Here is a 26,515-nt window from a genome sequence, read left to right as displayed (position 1 = left end):
TTTTGGTGGCAAACACTCTTACTGGCTGAGGCATATTGCTGGCCCAGGCACACGCTCACACAAGAGGAGACATGATGGACTGACATACTTGAGTACCCTGGCAGGGTTTGCACTTCTGAGCTCAGGTCCAGAGTTCTGGATACCGTGGAGCACTGTTTTGCCAAGAAACTCGATAGGAGGTACAAACACGTAGAGTTACGCGTACATTTTGACGTTGAACCCAGATGTCGCAAACAGATGTAATATGGCAGAGGTTTTGGAATCACACCGAGTTGGATCCCTGCTTAGAAGACCCTTGGTGGATCACGAGCACGCGTTTACTCACTATTAGAGGCGACTAAAGGCATTTTTCTTCTGAGGACAGGACACACACACAACATTAAACCCTCAACTCATCCGTCACTGGCCCTGGCCTGACCAGGGATGGACGCAGGGGCGCCTGTCCCTGCTAGTCACTAGGGGGCGCAGGAGCTCCTGAGCAGCGAAGGCCTCCGGGAGGCGGCTCCAGATGCGCATGCGTGCTTCGTTCCCGGGCTCGGGATTGGGCCAGCCTGGCTCGGGAGCCCCGGCGTGCGCAAGCGCGGCAGAGGCGAAGTGGTGGCGGGCGCGGCTATGGCTGCTAAGAGCTTCTCCTCGCGTCTCAGGGGCTCGCGGCGGTTTCTCAATGGCTTCTTGGCCGGGGCTGTAGTGGGCGCCGCGGGAGCAGGGCTGACGGCGCTGCAGTTCTTCCAGCGCCGGGACGCGGGATCTGCGTGGCCGGCGAGGCAGCCGCACGGTGAGTCTGCGGGGTCGGCCTCCAGCCCGGGGCCTCCCCCAAATTCTTCACCTCGCTCTGCGGGTTCACACGTCACCGCCCCTCCATCCTTAGCTCCGCGCCGAGCTGAGACTTGTTTGTTCTCCACCTTAGGTGCAGCACAGTGCCTGGTGCAGAACTGGCCTTCAGTAAGTGTCTTAGTTTCTTTTCCTGTTGCTGTGACAAGATAAACCGGACAAAAGCAACTTTAAGGGAAGGGCTTCCTTTTTAGCGCCCAGTTCGAGGTGCAGCCCATCGGACTGGGGGGGAAGGAGCTCGAAGCAGCTTGGCCACGTCGCTTCCACGATCAGGAGACAGGGACGGTTTGCATGCTGCTTGCTGTTCGGCTCCCTTTTCTCCAATCTGTATAGCGCAGGATCCCAGGCAGGGAATGGCCCCGCCCACTATTAAGCGTGGGGTTCCCGCATCAATTAATACAATCGAGATTACCACCCCGCCCCCCAATAGGCAAACCCAAAGGCCTGTCTCAGGTGTTTCTAGATTCCGTCAAATTGACGCCACTAACCATCCCCACAGCAGGTGTGTTTGAAGGTGCCTCCGTGAAGACTTATCTGCCGCCCAGTTTTCATAGTGTGTAGATCCTTCAGTTAACAGGGCACCCGTCTTCAGTCAGAGGAGTAACAGCAGGCCCTGTTTCTTTGATACTTGCCCATCGTGCCTGCCAGGGGACTACTTAGGCGCTTGGCCTCTGGGAGGGCATGGAGCAGCTCACCGTTGAGTGTGTGCATGGTTTCTGTCCGTTTCCCAGCCTTCCCGCGCAGAAGATGTCAGCTTTTCCTTGTATTAAGACACTGGGGAGATGTCAGTGAGGGACAGTTTGGGTGGGTTGGGGGTTTCTTGTTGTTGTTTGTTTGTTTTGAGCCAGTGCTCACTGTGACCCGCCAGGCATCAAACTTGTCGGAGTAATAGGTGTGTGCACCCACTCATGGGGTTATGGTCTCTTGGAAAACTAAAATGAATACTTAACCTGCAGATTGAGATATCATGATGATGGCGGTGGTGGCGCACACCTGTAATCCCAGCACTCAGGGAGGCAGAGGCAGGTGGATCACTGTGAGTTCGAGGCCAGCCTAGTCTACAGAGTGAGTCCAGGACAGCCAAGGCTGCACAGAGAAACCCTGTCTCAAAAAAAAAAAAAAGAAAGAAAGAAAGAAAAGAAAAAGAAAATGATGGTTTTCTACTGAGGTCTCTTATATATCGTTTGTGGTGCAGGCAGATTTGGAAAACTAGTTAGAATGGATCCTTGTTTCTTTTTGGTACCAGGAATTGAAGCTACAGCTCTGTCCCTGTGCTATGCTTTGCCTCCGCCCAGCACACTTGCAGCCGGGCCTTTAGAAGCTAAGATCGTCCCTGTAATCTCAGCATGAACTAAAGTTCAAGGCCTGCCTAGGCCGCAGTGAGTTCACAGTTGTGATGAGACCCTGTGCTCACTCCCCAGCACCAAACAGAACATGGTCTCTTAGAGCTGAACGTGTTATGAATACCCCACGGGTTAAGAGCAAAGGAGGACTTTTGCTAAACTGTTTGAACTTAAAAAGTGACCGCAAAGATGAGGTCTATTTGATTAGGCCCTTCTTGATGCAATATTGGGGAACAGACCCCTTAGTGACAGTTTATGAGTCATGATGTTTTCAGAGATCACTGTAGTCTTTATAATCTTTTGTTCTTAATAAGAGTCACTAATTACTGTTTTTGTTCATAATGTTCTATTTTATTTTATTTTTCTTTCTTAGAATCTGCAGAAAAAGTTGTCTTGGAACAGTTTGGAGTCCCTTTGACTGGCACAGAGACGAGGCATTACACTAACCATGCCTTGTCTTACGATCAGGCAAAACGGGTGCCCAGATGGGTTCTTGAACACATATCCAAGGACAAAATCATAGGTAGGTGGTTGGGGAAAGTACAGACACTGATGGAAGGATTTCCAAGTTTAGAATAAGGGCCTGTTGGTAATATTTTCAACTTTTGTTCTTCCTAGCACACATTGAAAATGATGTTTGTTTGCTCTTTGATTAAACGGATCCAGCTAGTATCCAGGGAGCCCCAAGACCCCTACCCAGCTGTTTCAGGGGCTGAGAACATCTGTATTTCAACACTTGAGTTTCAAGGCTTTATCGCAGACATTGATGCAGTGAGCATCCTCTTCACCACAACAGATTGAGTTTTGTTCTGTTTGGTTTTTTTGAGACAGACTTTCCCCGTGTAATAGCTCTGGCTGACCTGGACTGGCTTTATAGACCAGGCTGGCCTCAAACTCACAAAGATCCTCCTGCCTCTGCCTCCTGAGTGCTGGGATTAAAGGCTGTGCCACCACGCCCAGCTAACAGATTAAAAACAAAACAAAACAAAACACTAATGTGTTTGCCTGGTGGCACAAAGCTGTGGACGATAAAGCTGTGACTAGAGTAGTCTCTAGTCCTGTGACATTTTGAATTAGGGACTCAGGTTGACATGCCAAATAATTATGAGCATATAATAAGGATGTCTGGTAACCTTTCTGAAGGAACAGAGTGCTGGAAAGGGCAATATAATTAAGGAACAGCACATAGAAGGTTTTGCTTCTCTGACAAAGTGGACTGAAGAGTGGATGAGCGTTGCCCCGGCTTGGGTGGGGTGGGCCTCGGAAAGCCAGAGTATAGCAGCAGCAGCAGCAGCAGCGGGGAGAACGTGATGTGCAGTGAGGCTGGAGCCTGCCGCCTGTGAAGTCCCCCTGTGTGTCCTCTGTCACTTGGAAGATTCTCTAGCTAAATCACCAGGCCTTGATAAGGAATGTCAAATTGGTTTCTAAGGAGATTTTCTCAGTTTACGCTGCCACTATTGGGTGTCTTGCCTCCTAGCCTTCCCCTTGTGATGAGCATTGGTGGCCTTTACCAGTCTGATAGCTGATTTTACTGCATTTGTTGTCACCGAAAGGTGGTATTCTGGGAATTGTTCTTTTTATGTAAGTTGGAATAGTTTTTTGTTTTTTGTTTTTGTTTAAGACAGGATCTCACTATGTATCCCTGGCTGGCCTTGAACTCCCAGAGATCTGCTTGCTCTCTGCCTCCTGAATTCTAGGATTAAAGGTACGTGGGATAGTCTTTTAAAAGCCATGCTGCTGGATGTGGTGATGCCCAGCTTCAATCTTAGAAGAGGCAGGTATGTCTGCGAATTCAAGGTCAGCCACCTCTACAAACGGAGTTCTCAGCCAGCCAGGGCTACACAGAGAGACCCTGCCTCAAAAACTAAATACGTAGCCAGGGCGGTGGTGGCGCACGCCTTTAACCCCAGCGCTGGGGAGGCAGAGGCAGAGGCAGGTGGATGGCTGTGAGTTCAGTGCCAGCCTGGTCTACAAAGTGAGCCCAGGACAGCCAAGGCTACACAGAGAAACCCTGTCTCAAAAAACAAAAATAAAAACCAAAAGAGATCAAGAACATATGTTGTCTGTGAGGAATAAAATGCTGATATTAAGCTGGGTGTGGTGGTGCATGCCGTTAATCCCAGTAGAGGCAGGCAGGGCCAGCCTGGTCTACAAAAGTGGGTCCAGGATAGCCAGGACTGTTACACAGAGAAACCCTGTCTCGAAAAACAAAACAAATGTTGATATTAGGAAGAGCATATACCTTTCCAAGACATAGAAAAACCCATCAGCAAAGCTGGACATGGTGGCCCGCACCTTTAATCCTAGCTCTCTGAGTTCAAGGCCAGCCTGGTCTACAGAGCAAGTTCCAGGACAGCCAGAGCCACACAGAGAAACCCTGTCTTGAAAAAAAACATACAAACAAAAAGAATAATCACATCAAAATGCGACAGAGTAGGGACCTTAGAATGTCCTTGTTCATGGGAAAACAATTGTGGAAGTTGAAAGTCGGAAGTCGGTCATACTTTTTTGTGAGTTTGTGCATGTGTGCGCGCGCATCTCGAGTGTGGGCCTGCACTGGCCCATGTATGTGTGCAGGTCAGAGGACAACCGCAGAGGTTGGTTTCCTTTTCCTCCGCCTTGTCTGAGACAAGGTCCCCTGTTCTCCAGGCTGGCTTGTCTCCAAGCTCCTGGGAATTCTCCTGTCTCCACTTGGTTGCTGGATTAAAATTCCTCTACACAGTACTTGCCAGAATATAACAGTGAAACACAATACGCAGGGTCTATTTTTTAATTGTTGGATGATTTCAGTATGCATATAATGAGTTTTGATCAAGTCCACCCATTCCCTTCCCTTCAGTTCCTCCCCTATCCCCCACCCCGCCCCCACCCCTTAGTGCTGCCTGCGCTGTCTGGAGCGTGGGTGGCTTCTAGGGGCAGCATTCTTGAAGTAACTGACTCTCCTTCTCCCAACAGCCATCAGTCACCAGTGGCTCCTCAGAGAGAAGTGGGCCTTGGCGACAAGTGCCCCCTCCCTCCCCGCCCCATTTGTTGGTTTTATCTTGGGCATGCTATGGGAGCACTGTGAGTTACACCATGGTACTTTCATAGAACAGGTTTATTTGGTAGTGAGGTTTTCTTTCTTTCTCTCCTCCTCCTCCTCTTCCTCTTCTTCCTCCTCCTCCCTCTTCTTCTTTTCCCCTGAGACAGGGTTTCTCTGTGTAGCCTTGGCTGTCCTGGACTCGCTTTGCAGACCAGGCTGGCCTCGAACTCACAGCAATCCACCTGTCTCAGCCTCCCGAGTACTGGGATTAAAGGTGTGCATCACCACGCCCAGCAGTAGTGAGGTTTTCTGTGCCCCTTGCTACTCACTGCTTTCACTTGAGTTTTGTCCAGGGCAGTTTTCTTTTAACTGGAAAGGGCAGAAAAAGAATGTGAGATGGCTTCTCTGTATGGGGGGCATCCTGTCCTAGACCAACCCGTGCCAACCTCAGGTGAAAATCTGAACTGGTTTAGGCCATGTGTGTGGCCCCGAATACCAGTTGCTGGACTCTGTACCTCCCCACACTAGCTAACTGCCTGCCTTAGAGGACCCACGGATGATCATTTTCTCTGTTTTTCTTCAGGTGATGCGGACAGAAAACACTGTAAATTCAAGCCTGACCCCAGCGTCCCTCCAGCCTTCAGTGCTCTCAATGAGGACTATGTTGGAAGTGGCTGGTCACGAGGACACATGGCCCCGGCAGGAAATAACAAGTTTTCCAGTGTAGGCATACCTTTGAGCGGACAGGGTTATGTGGCTGATGGTCTGGGACCAAACTGTAAGGCTCCAGGATGTCCTTGTCTGTCTGCCTGTCTCTGAAAGCTAAATTCTAAATGTAAAGGGGCTGAAAAGCCACTAGGAGCTCAAGCTACTCATTTTTTCCCTTCTTTTTAATTAAAAAAATTTTTTTTTCACGTTTAATCCCAGCACTTGGGAGGCAGAGGCAGGCAGATCTCTATGAGTTCGAGGCCAGCCTGGTCTACAAAGTGAGTCTAGGACAGCTAAGGAGGCTACACAGAGAAACCGTGTCTCGAAAAACCAAAACAAAAAACAAAACAAAAAAAACAACCCAACAACAAAAAAAAATTGTGTCTTGTGGTTTTTCAAATGTATTTTATTTTATATGCATTTGCGTTTTTCCTGCATGTGTATCTGGGTAAGAGTGTCAGATCTTGGACTTTATTTTTATTTTTTTTTTTGAGACAGGGTTTCTCTGTGTAGCCTTGACTGTCCCAGACTCGCTTTTGTAGACCAGGCTGGCCTCAGTGACCTACCTGCCTCCTGAGTGCTGAGATTACAGGTGTGTGCCACCACCGCCCGGCTCTTATTTATTATTATTACTATTTGAGACAGACTTATGTAGCCCAGGCTGGCCTAAAACCTGTTACGTAGCTTAGGATGCCCCTGCTTTACCTCTGACATGCTGGGATGATAGGCACATACCACTGAACCCAGCTTGTAGTCCTTTTTTAAACTTAAGATTATCTTGTGTGCGTGCATGCGTGGATTATATGTGGAAGCCAGAGGACACCTTTGTAGAGGTCTTTCCTGCCATCTTTATGTGTTTCTGTGGGTAAACACTTTACCTGCTGAGCCATCTCACTGGCCCTGGAGTGGTTATTTTGCATAGCCATAGCTTATTTACGTCTCTGTTTATCTAAATGAACGTTAGTGGGTTGGGGGTGTAGATGGGGGTAGCGTGTTGCCTGGCACAGGCTGGGCTGCGGTTGGATCCCTGCCCTGGTGAGTGGTGAGTGTAGTCACCGTCTGTCTGTTAGAGCTGTTGTGTTAACTCTCATCTCCTTGTGGAACTGCAGAGGGAAGGCATTCTAGAATAACAAACTGTTTCCTTTTCCTTCACAGGAAGCCATGGCAGAAACCTTTTACCTTTCGAATATTGTGCCTCAGAATTTTGATAATAATTCTGGCTATTGGAATAGGTAGGTGTGCACGGTGGGTGACGGGAGTGCTGGAGTGACTGTGCCATTTCAGTGTCTGCTCTTCCCATGCCGCCCTCCCTGCCGTGTTTGGGAGACAGCCTGCCTCTCTGATACTCCTGCTAGTGCGCCCAGGAAAGGCGCTTTGTTTCTAAGCTTTGTGGGGAAGGCTCAGGCAGCTGCCCAGGCTCCTCCAGCTGTGACTGTCCTTCCTCAGCCTCCCGAGTTCTGAGGTGACAGGCGCGCACCATCCCCTGGCGTGCTTCTGCGCTCTGCAGGAGGAAAGCTTTGCTGTGGTACAGCTCGACATTGTAGTGTAGAAGCTGGAAGACACCTGGGCCTTCTGCTGCTTCTGACGGTGCTGACTTCCGCCACCTGAGGCTAGCCCGGACTGAGGTGGTTTCAGGCAGGTGTGCTTTTCCTATATAATATTTTTGGTTCAGAGTAGAGCTAGTGGTATAGTTCATTGATAAATGCTTGTTTCAGGTGCGCAGAGGTCCTGGCTTCCATCCCTACTACCAAAAAAACCCAAACCTAACCAAACAAACAAAAGACCAGAAAGAAAAAATGAGCTGGAGAGGCCTCAGCCTTTGAGAGCACTGGCTGCCCCTCCAGGGCATCAGGTTCAGTGTGTAGCACCAATGTGGTGCCTCACGGCTGTTTGTCATGCTAGTTCCAGGGAATCCAGGGTCCTTTACAGGCCCTCATGTGGTACATTTACATGTAGGCAACAACACACACACACAAAAGAAAAAGATAAATCTAAAAAAAAAAGTTATTACAAAAATGCCCCATACTTAAAAGACTCTAGGGCTGGAGAGACAGCTCGGTGCGAAGAGCTCAGGCAGCTCTTCCGGGAGATAGGAGTTTGGTTCCCAGCACCTGTCCCAGGTAGCCCACGGCCGTAAATCTAGCTCCAGTGACCCCACACCCTCTTCTGTCCTGTGGCACCTGCATCTGTGTGCTCACATGCACATAGAGACACACAAAAAGCTGTGAAGTGAACCTGTAATGTGTTTCATCTGTATCTCTGACCCCTACCACCTGCTCAGATGATAAGATACGACTCTATAGATGTATAATTTAAGAGAAACGAATTGTCTTAAAATGTAGTACTACTGCCCTTAAAAAGTTAACAGTGGTTCCTTAGTGCCGGTTTTACAGTGTTCAAATTCCCTGAGTGTCTTGTTGCTGTTGGCGTCAGTTAAGGTTCAGGCCTTGTAGAGGCCCCCTTGCTCTTTCTCTTTCAACTTGTTGAGGTTCTGGCTGGTTTTTCATTCCTTGTCACGTTGTGTTTGCTGACTGCACACCCCTCGGAGATGCTGGTAGGGAGAAACACTTCACCTTGTAACAGGCATCTGCACTGTGAGAGAAACTGACAGGAGTGGTGGCCATCGCCGTAGGCTGCGTCCAGGCGCAGTATAAAGAGTGGACGGTCCTGTCATGAACCTCCACCTCTGTCCCTCCGCTGTGCTGTGTAGATGACTCTGACCAGAGACAGTTGCTGCTTGGGATGGCCGCAACCTATGCGTTCATTGTCTTACGATCAGTAAAGGAGTCCACGACCCCAGTCTCATTAGCCTCTGGCGACAAGAGCCCAGCAGGCCTTTCAGGACACTGCGCTCTAGAAGTGGCCCGGACTTAGGGGATTGCAGTTTAGCTTTTACTTTTACAGGCAAGTGCAGGAGACGTGGTCTGAGAAACGTCTCAGGGTCAGATGAGCCTGCATAGGGTAGGGTTCAGAGCTGCAGTCTTGATACTGTTTGTAATTTTTAGGAATTTTCACTTGTTTGTTTGATTTTTGATGCAGGGTCTCACTATGTAGCCTTAGATTGCTGGAACTCTGTATGCTAGTCTGGTCAGACAGATCCTCCTGCCTCTGTCTCGGTGCCAGGACTAAAGGTGTGTGCCACGTGGCTAGCCCCAAGTTAACTTCTTTAAAACATTTTTATTTTATGTGCATTGGTGTTTTGCCTGCATGCATGCAAGGGTGTCAGATCTTGGAGTTAGAAACAATTGTGAGCCACCATGTAGGTGCTGGGAGTTGAACCCGGGTCCTCTGGAAGAACACTCGGTGCTCTTAACTGCTGAGCCGCCTCTCCAGCCCCAAAGTTAACTTCTTAAATGAGATGTCTTGGTGTCTTTCTTAGGGACTGGGTGGCTTGCTGCTTTCTTACATGTTTCCTACATGGTTTGTTTTTCAGAATAGAGATGTATTGTCGTGAGCTGACGGAGAGATTTGAAGATGTTTGGATAGTATCAGGACCTTTGACCTTACCTCACACTAGAAGTGACGGAACGAAAACAGTTAGTTACCAGGTAGGGGCTTGTAACAGTCACGCTTACAGCCTCATTCCGCGCTCTGCAGGGGCTTGTAACAGTCACGCTTACGGCCTCGTTCCGCGCTCTGCTTTTGATTTCATCTCCTCGGCGTTGGTTCCTGGTGCCTGTTAGGACTGTAGGAGTAGAGGACGGAGGGACGAGTAAGAACAGCTGTTGACTTCGGATTCTCAGCATCCAACTATGAGGAGGTGTTTTTCTGTCTTTTTCACATTCAAGACACTGGACTGCAGGAAACAGGCTGACTGTATGGGAGCTCTTAGTGATGTAGGAAGGCTGTAGTTGCTATGGGGGTGGGAGGGGGGAGGGGAGGCTCCAGTGTCGGGGTCCGTGGGGTGGGGCTTCAGTGTGGGGGTCTGGGGGGGAGGCCTTCACTGGGAGGGTCCATGGGAGGCTTCAGTGGGGGGGGTTCTGTGGGAAGATCCCAGTGTGGGAGGTCTGTGGGGTAGGGCTCCAGTGTGGGGGGTCCGTGGGAGGCCCCAGTGTGGGGAGTCCGTGGGAGGCCCAAGTATGGGGGGTCCATGGGAGGCCCCAGTGTGGGGAGTCCGTGGGAGGCCCAAGTATGGGGGGATCCGTGGGAGGCCCAAGTATGGGGGGGGGATCAGTGGGAGGCCTCAGTGTGGGGGCTCTGTGAGAGGCTTCACTGTGTGGGGGGTCCATGGCTCCAGTGTGGTGGGGGTCTGTGGGAGGCTCTAGTTGCCGGGGCCCTGTAGGAGGCTCTAGTGTGGGGTTTTTGGGCATCCCACGGAGTGATGCACTAGCAAGGTTGAGTGTTCTTCTAACAGTGTGTCGGGACTCTCCGTGGAAAGGCACCCTGAGGATCATGCCACGAGTGGCACTGTGGGGGCCGTGCTGCAGAGGGACACTAATTTTGGGAATAGAGCAGGTGTTTAGTAAATGCAGGTTAGGTTAGACCGCCAGAGTCTGTGGTCACAGGCTGAGGAAGCAGCTGGAGAGCAATGCCGCTGGTTGCGGTCTGGACAGGGTGTGCCATGCAGGGTGGGCGCCTAATGCTCTCCCAGGTTCCCAGGGTCGTGGAAGCCAGTCAGTTGTTATCCCATCCCTTGTATCCTCCTGTTCCTCCCTCCCTCCCACTTTCACCCTATTCCCCTCCCCCTGTATATGGTCATAGGCTGTCAAGTCTCATCTGGGTAGCCTGCTTATCCTTACTCTGAGTGACACCAGGCCTCCCCACCACAGGGACGTGGTCACATATGGGGCACCAGAGTTCACATCCGAGTCAGTCCCTGCTCTCCACTCAGCTGTGGAGAACGTCCTGTCCACTGGATAGACCTGAGAAGGGGTTGGATGTTTACTGCACGTATTGTCCTTGGCTGGTGCAGGAGTTTGAGCAGACTCCTCGGGAATCCACTCATTCTTAACCATGGTGAAGGAAGGCAGAGGAATTTGAGTTTTAAGACTAATTCATTTTCAGTTTTCTTTTCTGACCAACTTAATTTAATTTTAGTTAGGTTTTTTTTTAAGTCTTCAGACCAAAGTGCTTAAAGCTGTTGGTTATTTTAATTTGGGAATATAATTATTCTTTGCTTTGTCTAAATCCTCTTGCTTTTACCACCAAAAAAGACTGGTGACTCATAAACCTAAAATGATTTACATTTTTACTTGCCTTGTGTTTATGAAATTGAGAGATTTATAGAAAGAGCTTGCTATGTAATAAAATTTTATACAGTATAAAAGGAAAAATTAACTCTTAATTCAGAATCTTTTACCTCAGTTTTTTCTTTTTTATTATATAAGTCAAAATTTAAAATTAAATATATTTTGATCATATCCTTCCCCAAGTCCTTCTAGACTATCTCCCTCTCCCTCCCTTCCCAACTTTAAGTTATTTCTTAAAAAACAAACAAAAACTTAATACAATAACCCCCCCATCAAGAAGACAGATAAGGCAATACCATAAAAGGTAAAAAAAACCATTTATTTATTCATATTCATTTATTTATTTGTTTTGTTTTATTTTTTAACCTGTGTTGGTCAAATTTGGTCATAGAAAATGTACATTTTATGTATTCCTTTTCTTACTGGATATGCTTTTTCCAAACTACAATTTATAAAAATGCGTGTCCTGCTTCTTTGTGCAGAGAGGGCTTAGAAGCAATGATCCATGCTTTAAGCCCTAGGAAGTTCTTTTTTCTGAAAATCACCTCTTGTAAAATGGCCCCAGCACTGCAGAGAAGGGCCTGGCTCCCCTCAGAGTCCAGGAGGGAAGCCCAGAGATGGACATCACCCCAAGGCACGAGCTGGACGGAGCACCCACTCACTGTGTCTGTGACTAAGTATGTAAGCCTGCGGGCTAAGTCAGAGCACCGTGGGTGTGTGAGCACACTGGTTACTGGCACGTTCTGCACGGGTGTCGGCTGGGAGCTGTCAGGGAGGCAGCCTGAAGAGTCAGTCTGTGGCCATCACAGTCACAGCGGTTCAAGCAGGTACCGTCAGTGGACGCCCAAGTGTAGGCGGGCACAGTTCTGTGAGGAACAGGGTGCCGCTTACCCCTGTAAGCCATTTAATGATCAAAAAACTTTCCCTTCCCAACCAAATGACCAGTGCCCATATCCTTAGTAATGACAATTACTGATAGTTGGCATTTCTGCCCCTTCTACAAAAGTGCATAACATGCAACTGCACTGTGTGGCAGAGCCCAGGGGAGGGTGTACTAAAACACAGGAAAACAAAACCTTCAAGGCAGAGAGCAAGGGTGCTGAGACTGATGTGGAGCCCTTGGCTACGGCTGCGGTCTGGAGACCAGATGATTGACTCAGTTTCCTGTGACTGTGTGAGTGAGTGTCTCTGTTCTCAGTACGGCCTGTGGGACCAGGCTGTGGGCCTGTGGCTGTGTGAGTGAGTGTCTCTGTTCTCAGTACGGCCTGTGGGACCAGGCGGTGGGCCTGTGGCTGTGTGAGTGAGTGTCTCTGTTCTCAGTACAGCCTGTGGGACCAAGCGGTGGGCCTGTGACTGTGTGTGTGTGTGAGTGTCTCTCTTCTCAGTACGGCCTGTGGGACCAAGCGGTGGGCCTGTGACTGTGTGTGTGAGTGTCTCTGTTCTCAGTACGGCCTGTGGGACCAAGCGGTGGGCCTGTGACTGTGTGTGTGAGTGTCTCTGTTCTCAGTACGGCCTGTGGGACCAAGCGGTGGGCCTGTGGCTGTGTGAGTGAGTGTCTCTGTTCTCAGTACAGCCTGTGGGACCAAGCGGTGGGCCTGTGACTGTGTGAGTGAGTGTCTCTCTTCTCAGTACAGCCTGTGGGACCAAGCGGTGGGCCTGTGACTGTGTGTGTGAGTGTCTCTGTTCTCAGTACGGCCTGTGGGACCAAGCGGTGGGCCTGTGGCTGTGTGAGTGAGTGTCTCTGTTCTCAGTACGGCCTGTGGGACCAAGCAGTGGGCCTGTGACTGTGTGAGTGAGTGTCTCTGTTCTCAGTACAGCCTGTGGGACCAAGAGGTGGGCCTGTGACTGTGTGAGTGAGTGAGTGTCTCTCTTCTCAGTACGGCCTGTGGGACCAAGCAGTGGGCCTGTGGCTGTGTGAGTGAGTGTCTCTGTTCTCAGTACGGCCTGTGGGACCAGGCGGTGGGCCTGTGACTGTGTGAGTGAGTGTCTCTCTTCTCAGTACGGCCTGTGGGACCAGGCGGTGGGCCTGTGACTGTGTGAGTGAGTGTCTCTGTTCTCAGTACGGCCTGTGGGACCAAGCGGTGGGCCTGTGACTGTGTGAGTGAGTGTCTCTGTTCTCAGTACGGCCTGTGGGACCAGGCGGTGGGCCTGTGACTGTGTGAGTGAGTGTCTCTGTTCTCAGTACGGCCTGTGGGACCAAGCGGTGGGCCTGTGACTGTGTGAGTGAGTGTCTCTCTTCTCAGTACAGCCTGTGGGACCAAGCGGTGGGCCTGTGACTGTGTGTGTGAGTGTCTCTGTTCTCAGTACGGCCTGTGGGACCAAGCGGTGGGCCTGTGACTGTGTGAGTGAGTGTCTCTGTTCTCAGTACGGCCTGTGGGACCAGGCGGTGGGCCTGTGGCTGTGTGAGTGAGTGTCTCTTCTCAGTACGGCCTGTGGGACCAAGCGGTGGGCCTGTGGCTGTGTGAGTGAGTGTCTCTGTTCTCAGTACGGCCTGTGGGACCAGGCGGTGGGCCTGTGACTGTGTGAGTGAGTGTCTCTTCTCAGTACGGCCTGTGGGACCAAGCGGTGGGCCTGTGACTGTGTGTGTGTGTGAGTGTCTCTGTTCTCAGTATGGCCTGTGGGACCAGGCGGTGGGCCTGTGACTGTGTGAGTGAGTGTCTCTGTTCTCAGTACGGCCTGTGGGACCAAGCGGTGGGCCTGTGACTGTGTGTGTGTGTGAGTGTCTCTGTTCTCAGTACGGCCTGTGGGACCAGGCGGTGGGCCTGTGACTGTGTGAGTGAGTGTCTCTCTTCTCAGTACGGCCTGTGGGACCAGGCGGTGGGCCTGTGACTGTGTGTGTGAGTGAGTGTCTCTGTTCTCAGTACGGCCTGTGGGACCAAGCGGTGGGCCTGTGACTGTGTGTGTGTGTGAGTGTCTCTGTTCTCAGTACGGCCTGTGGGAGCAGGCGGTGGGCCTGTGACTGTGTGAGTGAGTGTCTCTGTTCTCAGTACGGCCTGTGGGACCAGGCGGTGGGCCTGTGACTGTGTGAGTGAGTGTCTCTGTTCTCAGTATGGCCTGTGGGACCAAGCGGTGGGCCTGTGACTGTGTGAGTGAGTGTCTCTGTTCTCAGTACGGCCTGTGGGAGCAGGCGGTGGGCCTGTGACTGTGTGAGTGAGTGTCTCTGTTCTCAGTACGGCCTGTGGGACCAAGCGATGGGCCTGTGACTGTGTGAGTGAGTGTCTCTGTTCTCAGTACGGCCTGTGGGACCAGGCCTGTGACTTAAGTAAGTTTAGGGGCACAGGAAAGAGAATGATAAAGAAATCAGGGAACGTGCTGACAGTTGCTGGAGTAGCTGAGTAATGAAGTTCTTGGAGTACTCACCAAGTCTGTTTGAAGTTCAGAATTGAAAGAAAAAAAAAACCATAAAGATGCTGTGTCTCTGGTCTCAGTGTTCATTAACTGGAGCAAGTGATGATGCAGTGACACAACACGGATGATGTTCTAGGTGTTCAGGTAGCCGAAAAGTTTCTAGAGACCTGTTAGCTCTCCTCACAGTGATGAGGAAGGGTTTCTAGAGACTGTCAGCTCTCCTCACAGTGATGAGGAAGAGTTTCTAGAGACTGTCAGCTCTCCTCACAGTGATGAGGAAGGGTTTCTAGAGACTGTCAGCTCTCCTCACAGTGATGAGGAAGGGTTTCTAGAGACTGTCAGCTCTCCTCACAGTGATGAGGAAGGGTTTCTAGAGACTGTCAGCTCTCCTCACAGTGATGAGGAAGAGTTTCTAGAGACCCGTCAGCTCTCCTCACAGTGATGAGGAAGGGTTTCTAGAGACTGTCAGCTCTCCTCACAGTGATGAGGAAGAGTTTCTAGAGACCCGTCAGCTCTCCTCACAGTGATGAGGAAGAGTTTCTAGAGACTGTCAGCTCTCCTCACAGTGATCGTGTCAGTCAGGGTTAGCTTTCAGAGGGTGTGCTTTGAGTGATGGTGCTGACTTTAGTTTTATCTTAAAAGCCTTACTTGTCCTTTCTGGGCTTCTGAGCCCATATCCCATGCATCTTAATTTATAGGGCCTACTGATGTTTACATCAGCAGAGCTTTAGTTCAGTTTTCCACAAAGGCCTGCCATGTGGGAGGGAGGTGTGCACCTGTAAGTGCCATTTCCCAAACAATATTGTCTGTTGCATTCCTTCTTTTGTGTGTGCCTTGTGTGTACATGGTAAATTGGCTAGCGTGTGTGCAGTGTGCATGTGGACCCAGGCCTTCCACCTCTATGTGGGTCCTGGGAGTGAGCTTGAGTCAGCAGGCTAGCATGGCAGTCACCTTTATGTCAACAAGTCATCTCAGGGGCCTTTTTGTTTTTGAGGTAGAACCTCAGCATGTAGCCCAGGCTTGCTTCAAACATCAAAGCCTCAGCATGTAGCCCAGGCTTGCCTCAAACATCAAAGCCTCAGCGTGTAGCCCAGGGTGGCCTCAAATAGCATGTCCTCTGCTCTAGCCCCTCAGTGCTGGGATGACAGGTGTCACCCCTGCTTTCTACTGATCATTTCGTCTCATTAAAGAGGGCTATGCCACATTTTAAAATTTTGACTTGTCATTACTAACTGTTATTTTATCTAGGAAATGCCTGTTCTTATATAACTTGTACCTTTGCACAACTCTAGTTTCTGTCGGTCATGGACTTTGTTTTGTCTACAGCAGAGGTGTGAACAAAGGCTCCATGTGACAGTATGTCTGTTACTTGTATTTTAGTTGGTAACATTAGTAATTGGGATTAAAGTTCCTTTAATCTACTAGGATGAGAGTAAATTGGTAATTTTGCTAAAAAAAAAAAAAAAAAAAAAAGCAAAACTAAAACGTGACCAAATATGCAACAGTTCTTGAAATAAGAGGAACCTACACAGTAAGCAATACTCCAGTGTATATAACAGTTCTCTCTCCATATTCATTGATGGCCGGCTTGTTAGAAGAGGGTCTGCTTCCTAGATGGGGTACCCGCTCCTCTCCTGTGTTAGCACCTTCCTGGTGGTCTCCCTCCTCTGCATCCCTGTCCAGCCCCTGTTGGTCCCTGAGATTACACAACCAGCCATGCACAGTGGCGCTGGAATCCCAGCACGCGGGGAGGCAGGCATAGGCGGATCACAGTGAGTTCAAGGCCAGCCAAAGTGAGTCTCCAAAGTGAGTCCAGGGTAGCCAAGGCTTCACGGAAAAACCCTGTCAAAAAAACCCAAACAACAACAACAAAACAAAGTGTGTGTGTGTGTGTGTGTGTGTGTGTGCGCGCGCGCGTGTGCATGTGCACATATTTGTGTCCTGTGTTTGGACCCGTAGGGAAGTAGATATAATTCTATGTCTTTTAGTTTGTGCCACTTGGAAGATAAATATGACAACAAACAGCAGAGACACAGAGTGGAAGGTGCAGGTGGCAGGGAGCCGCAGGCGCTGTCTTTAGGAATGCAGGGATGTGCTTTTACTTTCTAATTCAGAAATGAGGCTTTTGAAGACATTATTCTTAGAGTCCTTTAACTTTCTGTTCCCTCCCCTGCTTCCTCCTCCTCCCTTTCATTTTTACGTTTATTTGCTTAGCTGTAAAGACAGTGTTGCCGGTCCCCAGGCTGTTCTGGAACCCTTGGGGTCAGGCAGTCCTGCAGTAGGCTCTCACGTAGCCAGGATAGACCTCAGCTGCTCAGCACATTTTAACTAAGCTTCTAGTGTGTACCTGGAAGGTCGGCCTGCTTCTCATACAGTGAAAAGGCAAACAAAAGCCACGTAGACAGAGGAATGGTAAAGGACCACAGAAGAGGGAGGAGGGTGGGAAAGAAGGCAGGGCCGGTCACGTGGGGAAGTGAGGGCTGTGCCGTGCAGGGAGCACTGCCCTGTGCTGTGCAGGGAGCACTGCCCTGTGCCGTGCAGGGAGCACTGTCCTGTGCTGTTCAGGGAGCACTGTCCTGTGCTGTGCAGGGAGCACTGCCCTGTGCTGTGCAGGGAGCACTACCCTGTGCTGTGCAGGGAGCACTGCCCTGTGCTGTGCAGGGAGCAGTCGCTGGTGACAGAGCTGGGAGGAAGCCTGGGCTGTGGACACAGGACACTTGCAGGGTTTTGGTCGGCAGAACGGTGTAATCTGGTTTACATCGCAGACCCCAGTTTGCTTGTGAAGAGAACGAGTAGAAATGGGAGCTGAGCAGTGAGAGGCTGGTGTGGCTGAGAGAAAGTCACTGCGGCCAAGAGTGCTGAGGTAGAGGTTTCCTGGGGGTTCCTCTGAGAGAAGAGGAAAGAGTCTAGTCACATTCAGTCTGAGATGAAAACGGCAGAGAGGAGCAGGGATAACCACGGGGCTGTGCTCTGTAGAGTTGGTGTCACGTGACGACCACTCAGACGCTGTGTAGGCAGGATATGAGTTCGGACCTCAGAGGGCTGGCCTGGCATCTAGACCAGCTTGGGAGTCGTGAGCACACGTGTGGTATTTAAAGCCACGATGCGATGAGTGGGTATAGATGGCGGGACAGATGGAGCTTCTTCCCGGATACAGTGAGGCCTGAGAGGTCTAGGGACTGTGATTAAGGGGAAGAAAGTAGCCTTTAAAGTGGAAGGAAAAAAGGGAGGGCGGCCTAAAGCTGACAGGATATTTCAGGGGGAATTAATTGGCCATTGGAGACTCATGAGCAGTTTTAGTTTTAAATCAGTTGTCTGTTACTGTGTCTTTATTACACTTCCAGCTTAGGGCCACTTAGTCTTAAGTTCCACCTACCCCTCTTCTTACCTCTCTTGTGTTATGCTGGGGTTCAGCCTCACTTTCTGGAAGAGGCAGTGGAGATAAACTTTCCAGTCTTTGTTTATCCTAAAACTCTAGGAGTGTGGTTCTGGAATTTCCATATGTGACAAGCTCCCCAGTGCATCTTAACGTGGACCATAGGGTTGAGAAGCCCTCCCTGGGGAATTGTTAGCACCGTCCTCCAGGCAGAGCAAGGCCGCTGCTTCTGCAGTGGGTTTTTCTGTCAGCCTCTCCAGGATCCCTGCTTCTGAGGTCTGGACAAGCTGGTCTTGTGTGTGCTGTTTGGCTTGTCCTGTGTCCACTACATACACTTTTAACCCTTTTAGTGGGCAGAGAGCCCCGAAGGGTCGAGTCCAGTTCTGCCTTCAGTGCTCACTGTCTAGAAGGCCTTTCTTACTGTGGTTTTTGAGAAGGGAGTTTGCGAACCTGTCACTAACCATTATATGTTGGAAAAAATTATATATATATGTGTATGAAGTTGCGTGTTGACAATTTGCGTGTTGATAACACTTGATCCTAGAATCTAGTTTTCATCTTCCCTGGGACCTGTAATGTGACTTCTAATTTAATGTACTTACTCCTTTCAATAGTGGAGTTTTCTATAACTATAAAATAGTTTTCTATAATAGTTTCTGTAATAGTTTTCTCCAAACGAGTCTCCCTGGGGAAACCAACAACTCTTAAGGATAGGGTGCAGGTCTGGCAGATGGCCAACAGAAAAGAGCTCTAGGGCATGTTTGGCAGTTCCTTGTCTGATAATTTTGTGTTGGGCTTAAAAAAGAAATAATCTTGTTTAAAATTTTTTAATTTCACACACACACACACACATTTTCCCCTCTCCTTTTTACCCTAAGGTCTTTAGTCCTTAGTGTGTAAGGACTTTCAGTTTGTGTGTTTATGAGATTCTTGAGTGTGTAAATGAGTGAGTCTGTGTCTGTCTCTGGTGCTCTTTCCTTCTGTTTGCTAGTTTTGTCTTATTCCAGTGTGCTAGTTTTGTCTTATTATTATCACTTAGAAGCCTGTCTGATTTCTAGTTAGACACAGAGAGGGGGTGGATCCGGATGGGGGTGGGGAGGGGCTGGGAGGAGTGGAGGGGGGCGAAACTATAAGCTGTGTATTATGACAGGCAAATAATTTTCAGTAAAAGGAAAAAATAAGAGAGAATTCAACTGGACAAAACTGTGTTTGAATGCACACACAGATGCATATAAGCTTGGAATTTCTCTAAGGACAGCACAGTCGAGGGGAGGAGGGGCTGGGAGGAGTCGGGAGAGGCAGCCTGTGTAGAGAAGCAGAGAGTACATTTATGCAGAAGAGACGAGACGAAGGACTGGGGCCTGGTGGCAGACACCCGACAGTCCAGCTAAAGTGCAGGTGGCTCTCTAGCATGTATCAGTTCCAGTCAAGCACCTCTGGGTCCAGCGGTGTCCTGCCACGGTGCTGGGAAGGGGGCACACTGCACGGCTGTCCAGGAGTAGTATGCACTGTGAGCGCTCGGAGGCGGTGCTTGGCAGTAAGGCCTGACGAGTCCGAGTCACGTGGTGTTTCAGGCTCTGCTTGGTCTCAGCTGTGCATAGGCTCCCCTCAGGGGGACATACACAGCCAGTGTGAGCGCTTCCTGGGTTTGCTGTGCAGGCCTGGAGCGTGTGCACTTAGACTCTGGAGAAGCGAGACAGATCGACTGGCGTTCAGCAGGCCCGTTATACTGTGCCTCACCACAGTAGCTTTCACCACGCTGCCCCTATCAGTCCGCACTGCAACCCTAACCAAAAAGAAGCCCTGTTCTTTCACACACAGAAGACTGAGGACTGCAGGGGTCAAATCCAGGTCATCATTACAAGGCGCGATCCAAACCTGTATCTGTCTTTCCGCAAGCTGCATGCTTAGTCAGAGCATTGTCCTTTGAGGCTTTCAAGGGTCTGTGGCAAAGGGGTGACTGAGTGTCCGGAGCTGCCATCAGTGATGTGGGTGGAGGCCAGTTGCAAGGGCTGTCTGCTAGCATGCAGAAATAGTAGAAAATGGGCCAAGAGGGCTCCTGATAGCCAGGCAGAAATGTCCACTAGAATCTGGGGGGACTGATCAGAGCACCCTAGAACTTGAGTGCATGTGAGCCTCAGGGAGGATGGGTAGCTGTGATGTTATGAGAAGTGAATCATGACAGCCTGAATCATAGTCACCCCGAGTGGAGCCGAGGCCGTCCGTGTGCTTCCTCCAGTGTGTCTGTTACAAGAGGGGCTGAGTCCAGACAAGTGAAACAAAGCTGGAGATGTGGGTGTGAGCATTGTAAACGACCTGCAGTGTGGTGGCAATGTGAGCCGCCCTGCACAGTTCAGGTTTCTGCCAGTCACTCGCAGGGAGGGAGAAAACCCAAAACCTGCTCCAGGAGTCTGGCATCCTGGGGTAGGAGAGGGGAAGTTTGCTCCCTTTCAACTCCATGAGGCAGTTGCCCAGCAGGTGGAGGCTCTACCCAGCCCGAGCCACCTTCCTACCAGGTCTCTGCAGGGCGTGGACCAACATTCCTGTGGACTTCTGTGCTGCCTCGCTCACTTTTCTTCTTCCTTCTGTCCTTATGTATGTGTGGAATCCCTGTTTTTCAAACTACCATCTTTTTGTTTTTTTGTTTTGTTTCTTTTCTTTTTCTTTCGTATAACTCGCACTTTAAGGGCTTGGTCTCTGTCGTTTGCCAGCAGTTTTAGTTTTGGTCTGACTTTCTTTTTTCCTTCTTGTCTTACTGGGAATACCATCACTAAATACATTTATCTTAAGAACTTCACTCAAGACACAATAACTATATGACATTACAAACAGCAGGGTAAACCTGTATTGTTTCTTGCCACCTTCTGCAACTGGGGGTGAACTTTGTGACTATGATAGGGATAATTTATTATTTCTGTCGCTTAGAAGGAGGGAAGCAGTCTCCCACCAGTATTTAGGCAATAACCAGCTCACACAAGAGTCTGTCTTACAGATGTTATGTGTGTTGTATTTTCTGGTCACTTCCACCTGGTTGCTTTCCAATTTTTGTTAGACTTGACAAGCATTCAGGGTTCCTGAGTGTTTTTCCCCCCTGAGTGTTTTAATAGCAGTGGCGATCTCCTTTGTAAAGCATTGTTCCGCCGAGTCTTCTGTGAAAAGGTTTGCTGCTGATGTACTGATATTCAGAGCCTGGTCCGTGGTTAAGCCATACAGAAATCCTTTGCAGTCTTGACTCGCCGCTGTTGGCTTTGAACTGCTCTAATCTTGCTGGAGCTCATTTCCCCACCATCCTTCTGCAAAACCTGCCTAACCCCGACATCCGCTACAAAAAGTCGTTTTTTATAGGTCTTGATGATTTGGAGGTCTTTGTTGTTGTTTGGAGCAGGGTCCCCTGTACCCTAGGCTGGTCCTGAAGCCCTGATCCTCCTGCTTCTACCTCTCAAGGCTTTGGGGTTGTAAGTGCACACCATCACATCCCCTGTGGTTTTAGATACAGGGTCTCCCTATATAACCCTGGATGACCCCAACTCAGACTTGCAGTAGTTCCCCTGCCTTTGCCCCCATGTGCTGCGATTAAAGGCATGTGCTTTTTTTTTTTTAAATAGCACGTCAGTCTGTTGTTACGACAGATCTGTGGGGCATTTGGGGTACGGGTGCTGTTTATAAATGTAGGCAGGAGCCCTGGTGTGAGTGCAGCTTACGGCAGAGTGGACCCTGACAGATGCCTGTCTCGTCCACTGAGCTGTGTGCTTCTGTGTGTACGGTCTAGGAGCATTTTCTGGAAGTGATTTTCTCAGAGGGAGAAACACTGTGTGTATTGCTGACTTATCTATAAGGAAGAGAACCCTGTTATTGTAAAATTATTTATAAGCCTTACATTTGTTGCTGTATGGTTTTTGAGACAGGGTTTCTCTGTATAGCCCTGTGTATTGGAACTCATTTGTAGACCAAGCTGGCCCCGAACTCAGATCCATCTCCCTCTGCCTCCCCAGTGCTGGGATTAAAAGTGTGTGCCACCACCACTGTCACCTGGCTAAGTCTCACATTTAAGGAAGAGACAGTGGGTATTAGAATTCCACGTGCGGAGAACAAAGTGCTGACTCAGACATGTGGGTTCATTTTCTTACTTGTCAGGAAGGTTTCGGCTACAAGAGTCACTTATTGTCAGGGACTGAGATGTAACTGAGCTGGACCGCAGCACTGAAGGTCCTCGAGCTATTGTGAGAAGAGGATGGAGGAGAAGAGGACGGAGGAGAAGGCTCTCCATGGACTTGATTGCCATGGCTCTCACGCTGTGTTGTAGTAGTGTAGGAAGCCCACCAGGTGGCACCAAACGCTTGCTTGCCAGCTGCGTCCCCAGCCGCTGTGGGTCTCGGGAAGCTCATTTCGTAGCCTTGTGAACATGGCTCCATAGCAGTTGTGCCCTTAGTTCTGGCTCGGCCCTGGTTGTGGTTGTTTATCATCTTTAGCATTTTGCCTACAGGGAAAGTGTGGGAGCTGGCTCCCCCCTCAGATAGGTCGCTGCATAAGAGCAGAGTTGCTGTTGCTCCCCTCTTTTTCTTTTTAATGAGATGTATAGTCCAGGCTGGCCTTGAGTTCTTAAGTGTAAAGCCAAGGATGCCCTGAACTTCTGATCCTTGCTTTCACCTGGATGCTAAGACTACTGGCTGCACCACCACGCTCATTTTGCACTGTGCTGGAGGGTCCGTGCAAGGCTCAGGCCCTTGAGCATCGTTGGTTCCCATCTCCCGGATATCTGTGAGCCAGAGGTGAACATACGACAGCTTTCCTCACATCCTCTTTGCTTTGACCTGATCCTAGTTGCACGTCATTCTTGGGTGTAAGAATCTTCAACCTATGGACAGTGTGTACTGAACCCTGACTAACGTCTTTCAGTATGGTCAACAGTGGTCTCCCTAAAGCCCTGTGGTTGGCTGCGGCAATATGTGACAGACAGACATGGCCAGGGGCTTCTGGCTGTGTGCAGTGTGGACAGGAGTTTGTAAAATCAGAAAAGAATCCTCTTTGGCTTTGACCCTTGCTGCTTCTGACAAGGAATCTATAGCCAGAACTGTCTGGTCAGCAGAGAAAAGCTTGGCAGCAGGCAAAGGCCTGCAAGGGGCACTCTGAGCTTGCTCAGTTGGGTCTTGTCGTTTTATCGAGGACCATTAAGGAAATGGACATTCAGCTTTTGTTTTCTTAGACAACAGACGAAGCTTTTTAGCATATTGGAAGGACATTTGAAGAGGCTTCATAATGTTGTTATGTCATTAATATGGCCAACCCACATAGGCAGCTGTTTCTCTGTCTCTGCCTTCCTCATTTGTGGCTGACAACACAATTTAGAAGTTCAGTGTATGGTAGTCCAAGAGCATTTGAAACTAAGCAAAAGCAGTTACATGTACTTAACTTTAAGATGTGAGCTGCGATGGAGGGGTGTAGAATGTTCTGTGCAAAGGCTGCCTGTTGTTTCTTGGTGGGTTTGGGCCGAGACGTTCTTAACTGTACAAGCTGGGAGTTGACCTCTGTGCTTAGAGCATCACAAGTTCCAGGTCAGGGATGAGGAGATGAGCACAGCCTCTTCCCTTTGAGAGTTCAGTGCTTGCTTATGATGCCTGTCATCTTCTGACCTGTGATGCTGGGACTCTTGCTCTGGGGGCAATACTTTTGTTTGCTTGTTTTTCGGGGCAGGGTTTCTCTGTGTAGCCTTAGTCATTCTTGAACTAGCTCAGTAGACCTGACTGACCTTGAACCCTGTGAACTCTGCTTCTGCTGGGATTAAAGGCATGCACCACCACTGCCCAGCAGGGATAATGCTATTTTAAAGACTGCTTAGAACTTTGAATCTTTTTCACTTTCCTTGGCAGTTGGACTTTAATGCATCGAGGTACGCAGAGGCTGCTCACAAGAGCGTTTCCGGTAACACATGTAAGAAGTTGTGGGAACAGAACCTTGGAAACCGTTGGTGCCGCTAATTGGGCTGCTTTGTTTTTAGGTGATCGGTGAGGACAATGTGGCAGTCCCCTCACACCTTTACAAGGTGATCCTGGCTCGCAGAAGCCCGGAATCGACTGAACCGATGGCACTTGGGGCCTTTGTGGTGCCAAATAAGGCCATTGGGTTCCAGGCCCAGTTACCAGAGTTCCAGGTGAGCCTCCAGGCCCTGGAGAAGATGGCAGGCCTGGTGTTTTTCCCCCGTCTGGATAGAACCAGGGACATCCAGAACATCTGCTCTGTGGACACCTGCAAGCTCTTGGGTTTCCAGGAGTTCACTCTGTATCTGAGCACCAGGAAGATCGATGGAGCCCGGTCCGTGGCCAGACTGGAGAAGGTCCTGGAAGCTTTGAAGAACTCAGGGGTGGAGCCCGACGAATACTTCCTGAGTCGTTATGGGAAGAAACTAGAGGAACTGAAAGCTAAGGAGCAGACAGACACCCACCTGGAGAAGCAGTCCTAGTGCTCGCCTGCGTGTGCACTGACCTGTGATGGATGAGCAGGTGTGCGTCTCCAGGCACATGTGTTTTAGCAGATTTATTTCCAAGAAACGATGGAATCCTGACTAAAAATCCCTTTGAAGACTCACTAGCTCAAAACTCAGTGGTGTCTTCTTTCGCTAGGGTGAGCTGGCTGCGATGGCTTTTAGAATCCCTCTCATCCTGTCCAAATGCATTATGATTTACCCCATCGCTTCTTCCTCATGACCTGAAAGCCTTCCCACCTGTGTTGAAGCACCCGACGACTGCGTCCCTAGTGCATTTTGTATGCTGTGCAAACCCAGTGCTCTGCTTGCGTTGTCTGCCCGTGATCCTCTGTGCGGGATCCCTCTGTTCTCATTCTACATGTGGGGAAGTTGAGGCGCACAGGACTTGGTGCTTTCCCCATTGGTGTTCTGCAGAAGTCATCCAGGGTACCTCAGAGTTAAGACAAGGTTAGGTGGGGGTTCGACTCAAGTATGTACCTATATCCATGGCTATTTCCGGTCCTGTGATCTGCTTGGTGAGAAGGGTCTGGCCTTTTAAGTTTGTCTCCTAAGGAGGAGTGAGTGAGAGCCTTATTTCTGTGGGAAGAAACAGACTATGTCTTTGAAAGATGGAGTCCCTTTGTGGGTTTAATCAGAGCCTGCAGTTCCCTCCAGGGATCGTGTGGTACCACGTAGGTGTGTTTCTTGTTTCACTAAGGGGCTTTCTGAAGGAGCCCGAGAAAGGTGTGCGCTGAGCGTTACCAGGTACCTCTGGTCCTGCTGTTCACCAGGCCAGCACACCACAGGAAGACAGGGCTAGGCCCACGGTCCAAGCCAGTTCTTTCTAGGGGTGATAGGGTGGGGAGTGGGAGGGGGGAGGAGTGGGAGAGCAGCTGCTTTCTGTGTGATCTCGGGGCTACTTTACGAAGATCTTGAGCTGTCCTAAGCACGCACAGTCAGCAGCTTCCAGAAGAAGGACTTGTGCGAATCTGTCACTCTGCCACTGGCTGTCGAAGCAGTAAGGGTGCTCTTTGTGGCATGTTTGCCTCTGATGGAAATGCCACGGCTTTACAACAAAGACATGACCGTGTTCTGCTCCTTCGTTTGAGTAAGACGAGAAAGCCGGGTGTAGGGCACAGTCGCTGATTGATGCCATTCTGTTTTATCTCGCTGTCCCCATTAGCTTGTGCCAGTCCTTCTAAGGGTGGAAAGCCAGAATGTCACCGTGACCAAAAAAGATCTGTTACTCTCTCTCCTCAGGAGGAAGGTTATGGTGGGGCCCCGGGAGGGAGGCGGGTGCCTCGTGGGCTGTATCGCAGGTCCCTGCCATGTATATGCAGGTGAGCCCCACTCCTGTGGCCATGCTCCACTCTCCTGTGCCCCCTGACCGGCTGGGGGGCTGGAGTGGCTTGCCATGCCCTCCTCACTCCTGCCTCCTGGACGATGAGGAGTCTCGGCTGTATCAGTAAGTCTCTGTCTCCTATGAAAGATGCTGTCTACTTGGTCGATGTGGAAAATAGAAATAAGAACAAAACAAAAAGACAATGCGCTAGACCTCACATTCTTTCTTTTTTTTTTTTTTTTTTAATCTTCATTTATATGAGCGTTTCTATGTGTCGTGCCCACCACATGAGTGCCTGTTGCCCACAGAGGTCAGAAGAGGCTGTTGGATCCCCTGGAAATGGAATTGCAGATGGTTCTGAGCCACCGCCATGTGAACGCTGGGCCCTCTGCAAGAGCAGTCAGTGCTCTTAATCACTGACCTCATTTTTTTATGTGCAAAAAGTGTATTGGTATTCAATAGTGATGTTTGAATTTGATGTGAACATTTAACACTTAGTTTCCTCTAGATCAGGTCACTGTGGTCCCCTCAGTGTGGCTGTCCGCTTTTCTGGGTTCCAATGCACCAGACTCCAGGGCCTCATTTGAGTATAAGATGTGTCAGAGACCAACGTTGTGACCAGCCAGACCAGAGCAGGTCACTGTCCAGTCATCTCCTCAGCAGGTTCCCTCAGGTTCTCAGGCTGAGCCCGGCCACTGCCTTCTGGGCCATTTACCGTTCCAGGTCAGAGAAATGACCAGGCGGGTGGGCTGTGGCCTGGGGAGTCCCAGCCTGTGAGGAGGGGACTTAATCCCTGATCCTTCTCAGTTTCTAGTGACATCTTCAATTCTTTAGCCTCTGGATTGAGGCTGTTTGGCCAAAGTTGGATGCAGCAAAGGCCTCTCTAAAAGTTTCAA

General features: G+C 49.8%; 1 protein-coding gene across 2 annotated transcripts; it reads left to right on the top strand.

Moving 5' to 3' along the window:
• The first annotated feature begins 400 nt into the window (after positions 1-400).
• Positions 401-24,501, top strand: EXOG (exo/endonuclease G). 2 transcript variants are annotated; one of them, XM_084754928.1, is made up of 6 exons: positions 401-775; positions 2,548-2,697; positions 5,780-5,919; positions 7,060-7,136; positions 9,338-9,452; positions 23,813-24,501. In XM_084754928.1, the coding sequence occupies exons 1-6, from the start codon at positions 613-615 to the stop codon at positions 24,272-24,274; spliced, it is 1,107 nt and encodes a 368-aa protein (XP_084611054.1). In that variant the 5' UTR covers positions 401-612; the 3' UTR covers positions 24,275-24,501. The 2 variants fall into 2 exon arrangements, with proteins under 2 accessions (XP_084611054.1, XP_084611055.1); XM_084754929.1 differs by lacking the exons at positions 401-775; positions 5,780-5,919 and having other exon boundaries at positions 2,578-2,697.
• The last annotated feature ends 2,014 nt before the right edge of the window (positions 24,502-26,515 follow it).

The sequence above is a fragment of the Acomys minous genome (genome assembly GCF_964271855.1).
Source record: "Acomys minous genome assembly, chromosome: 13".
Lineage (NCBI taxonomy): Eukaryota > Metazoa > Chordata > Mammalia > Rodentia > Muridae > Acomys > Acomys minous.
Note: the sequence above shows the minus strand (reverse complement) of the source record. Positions and strands in the feature narration are given on the sequence as shown.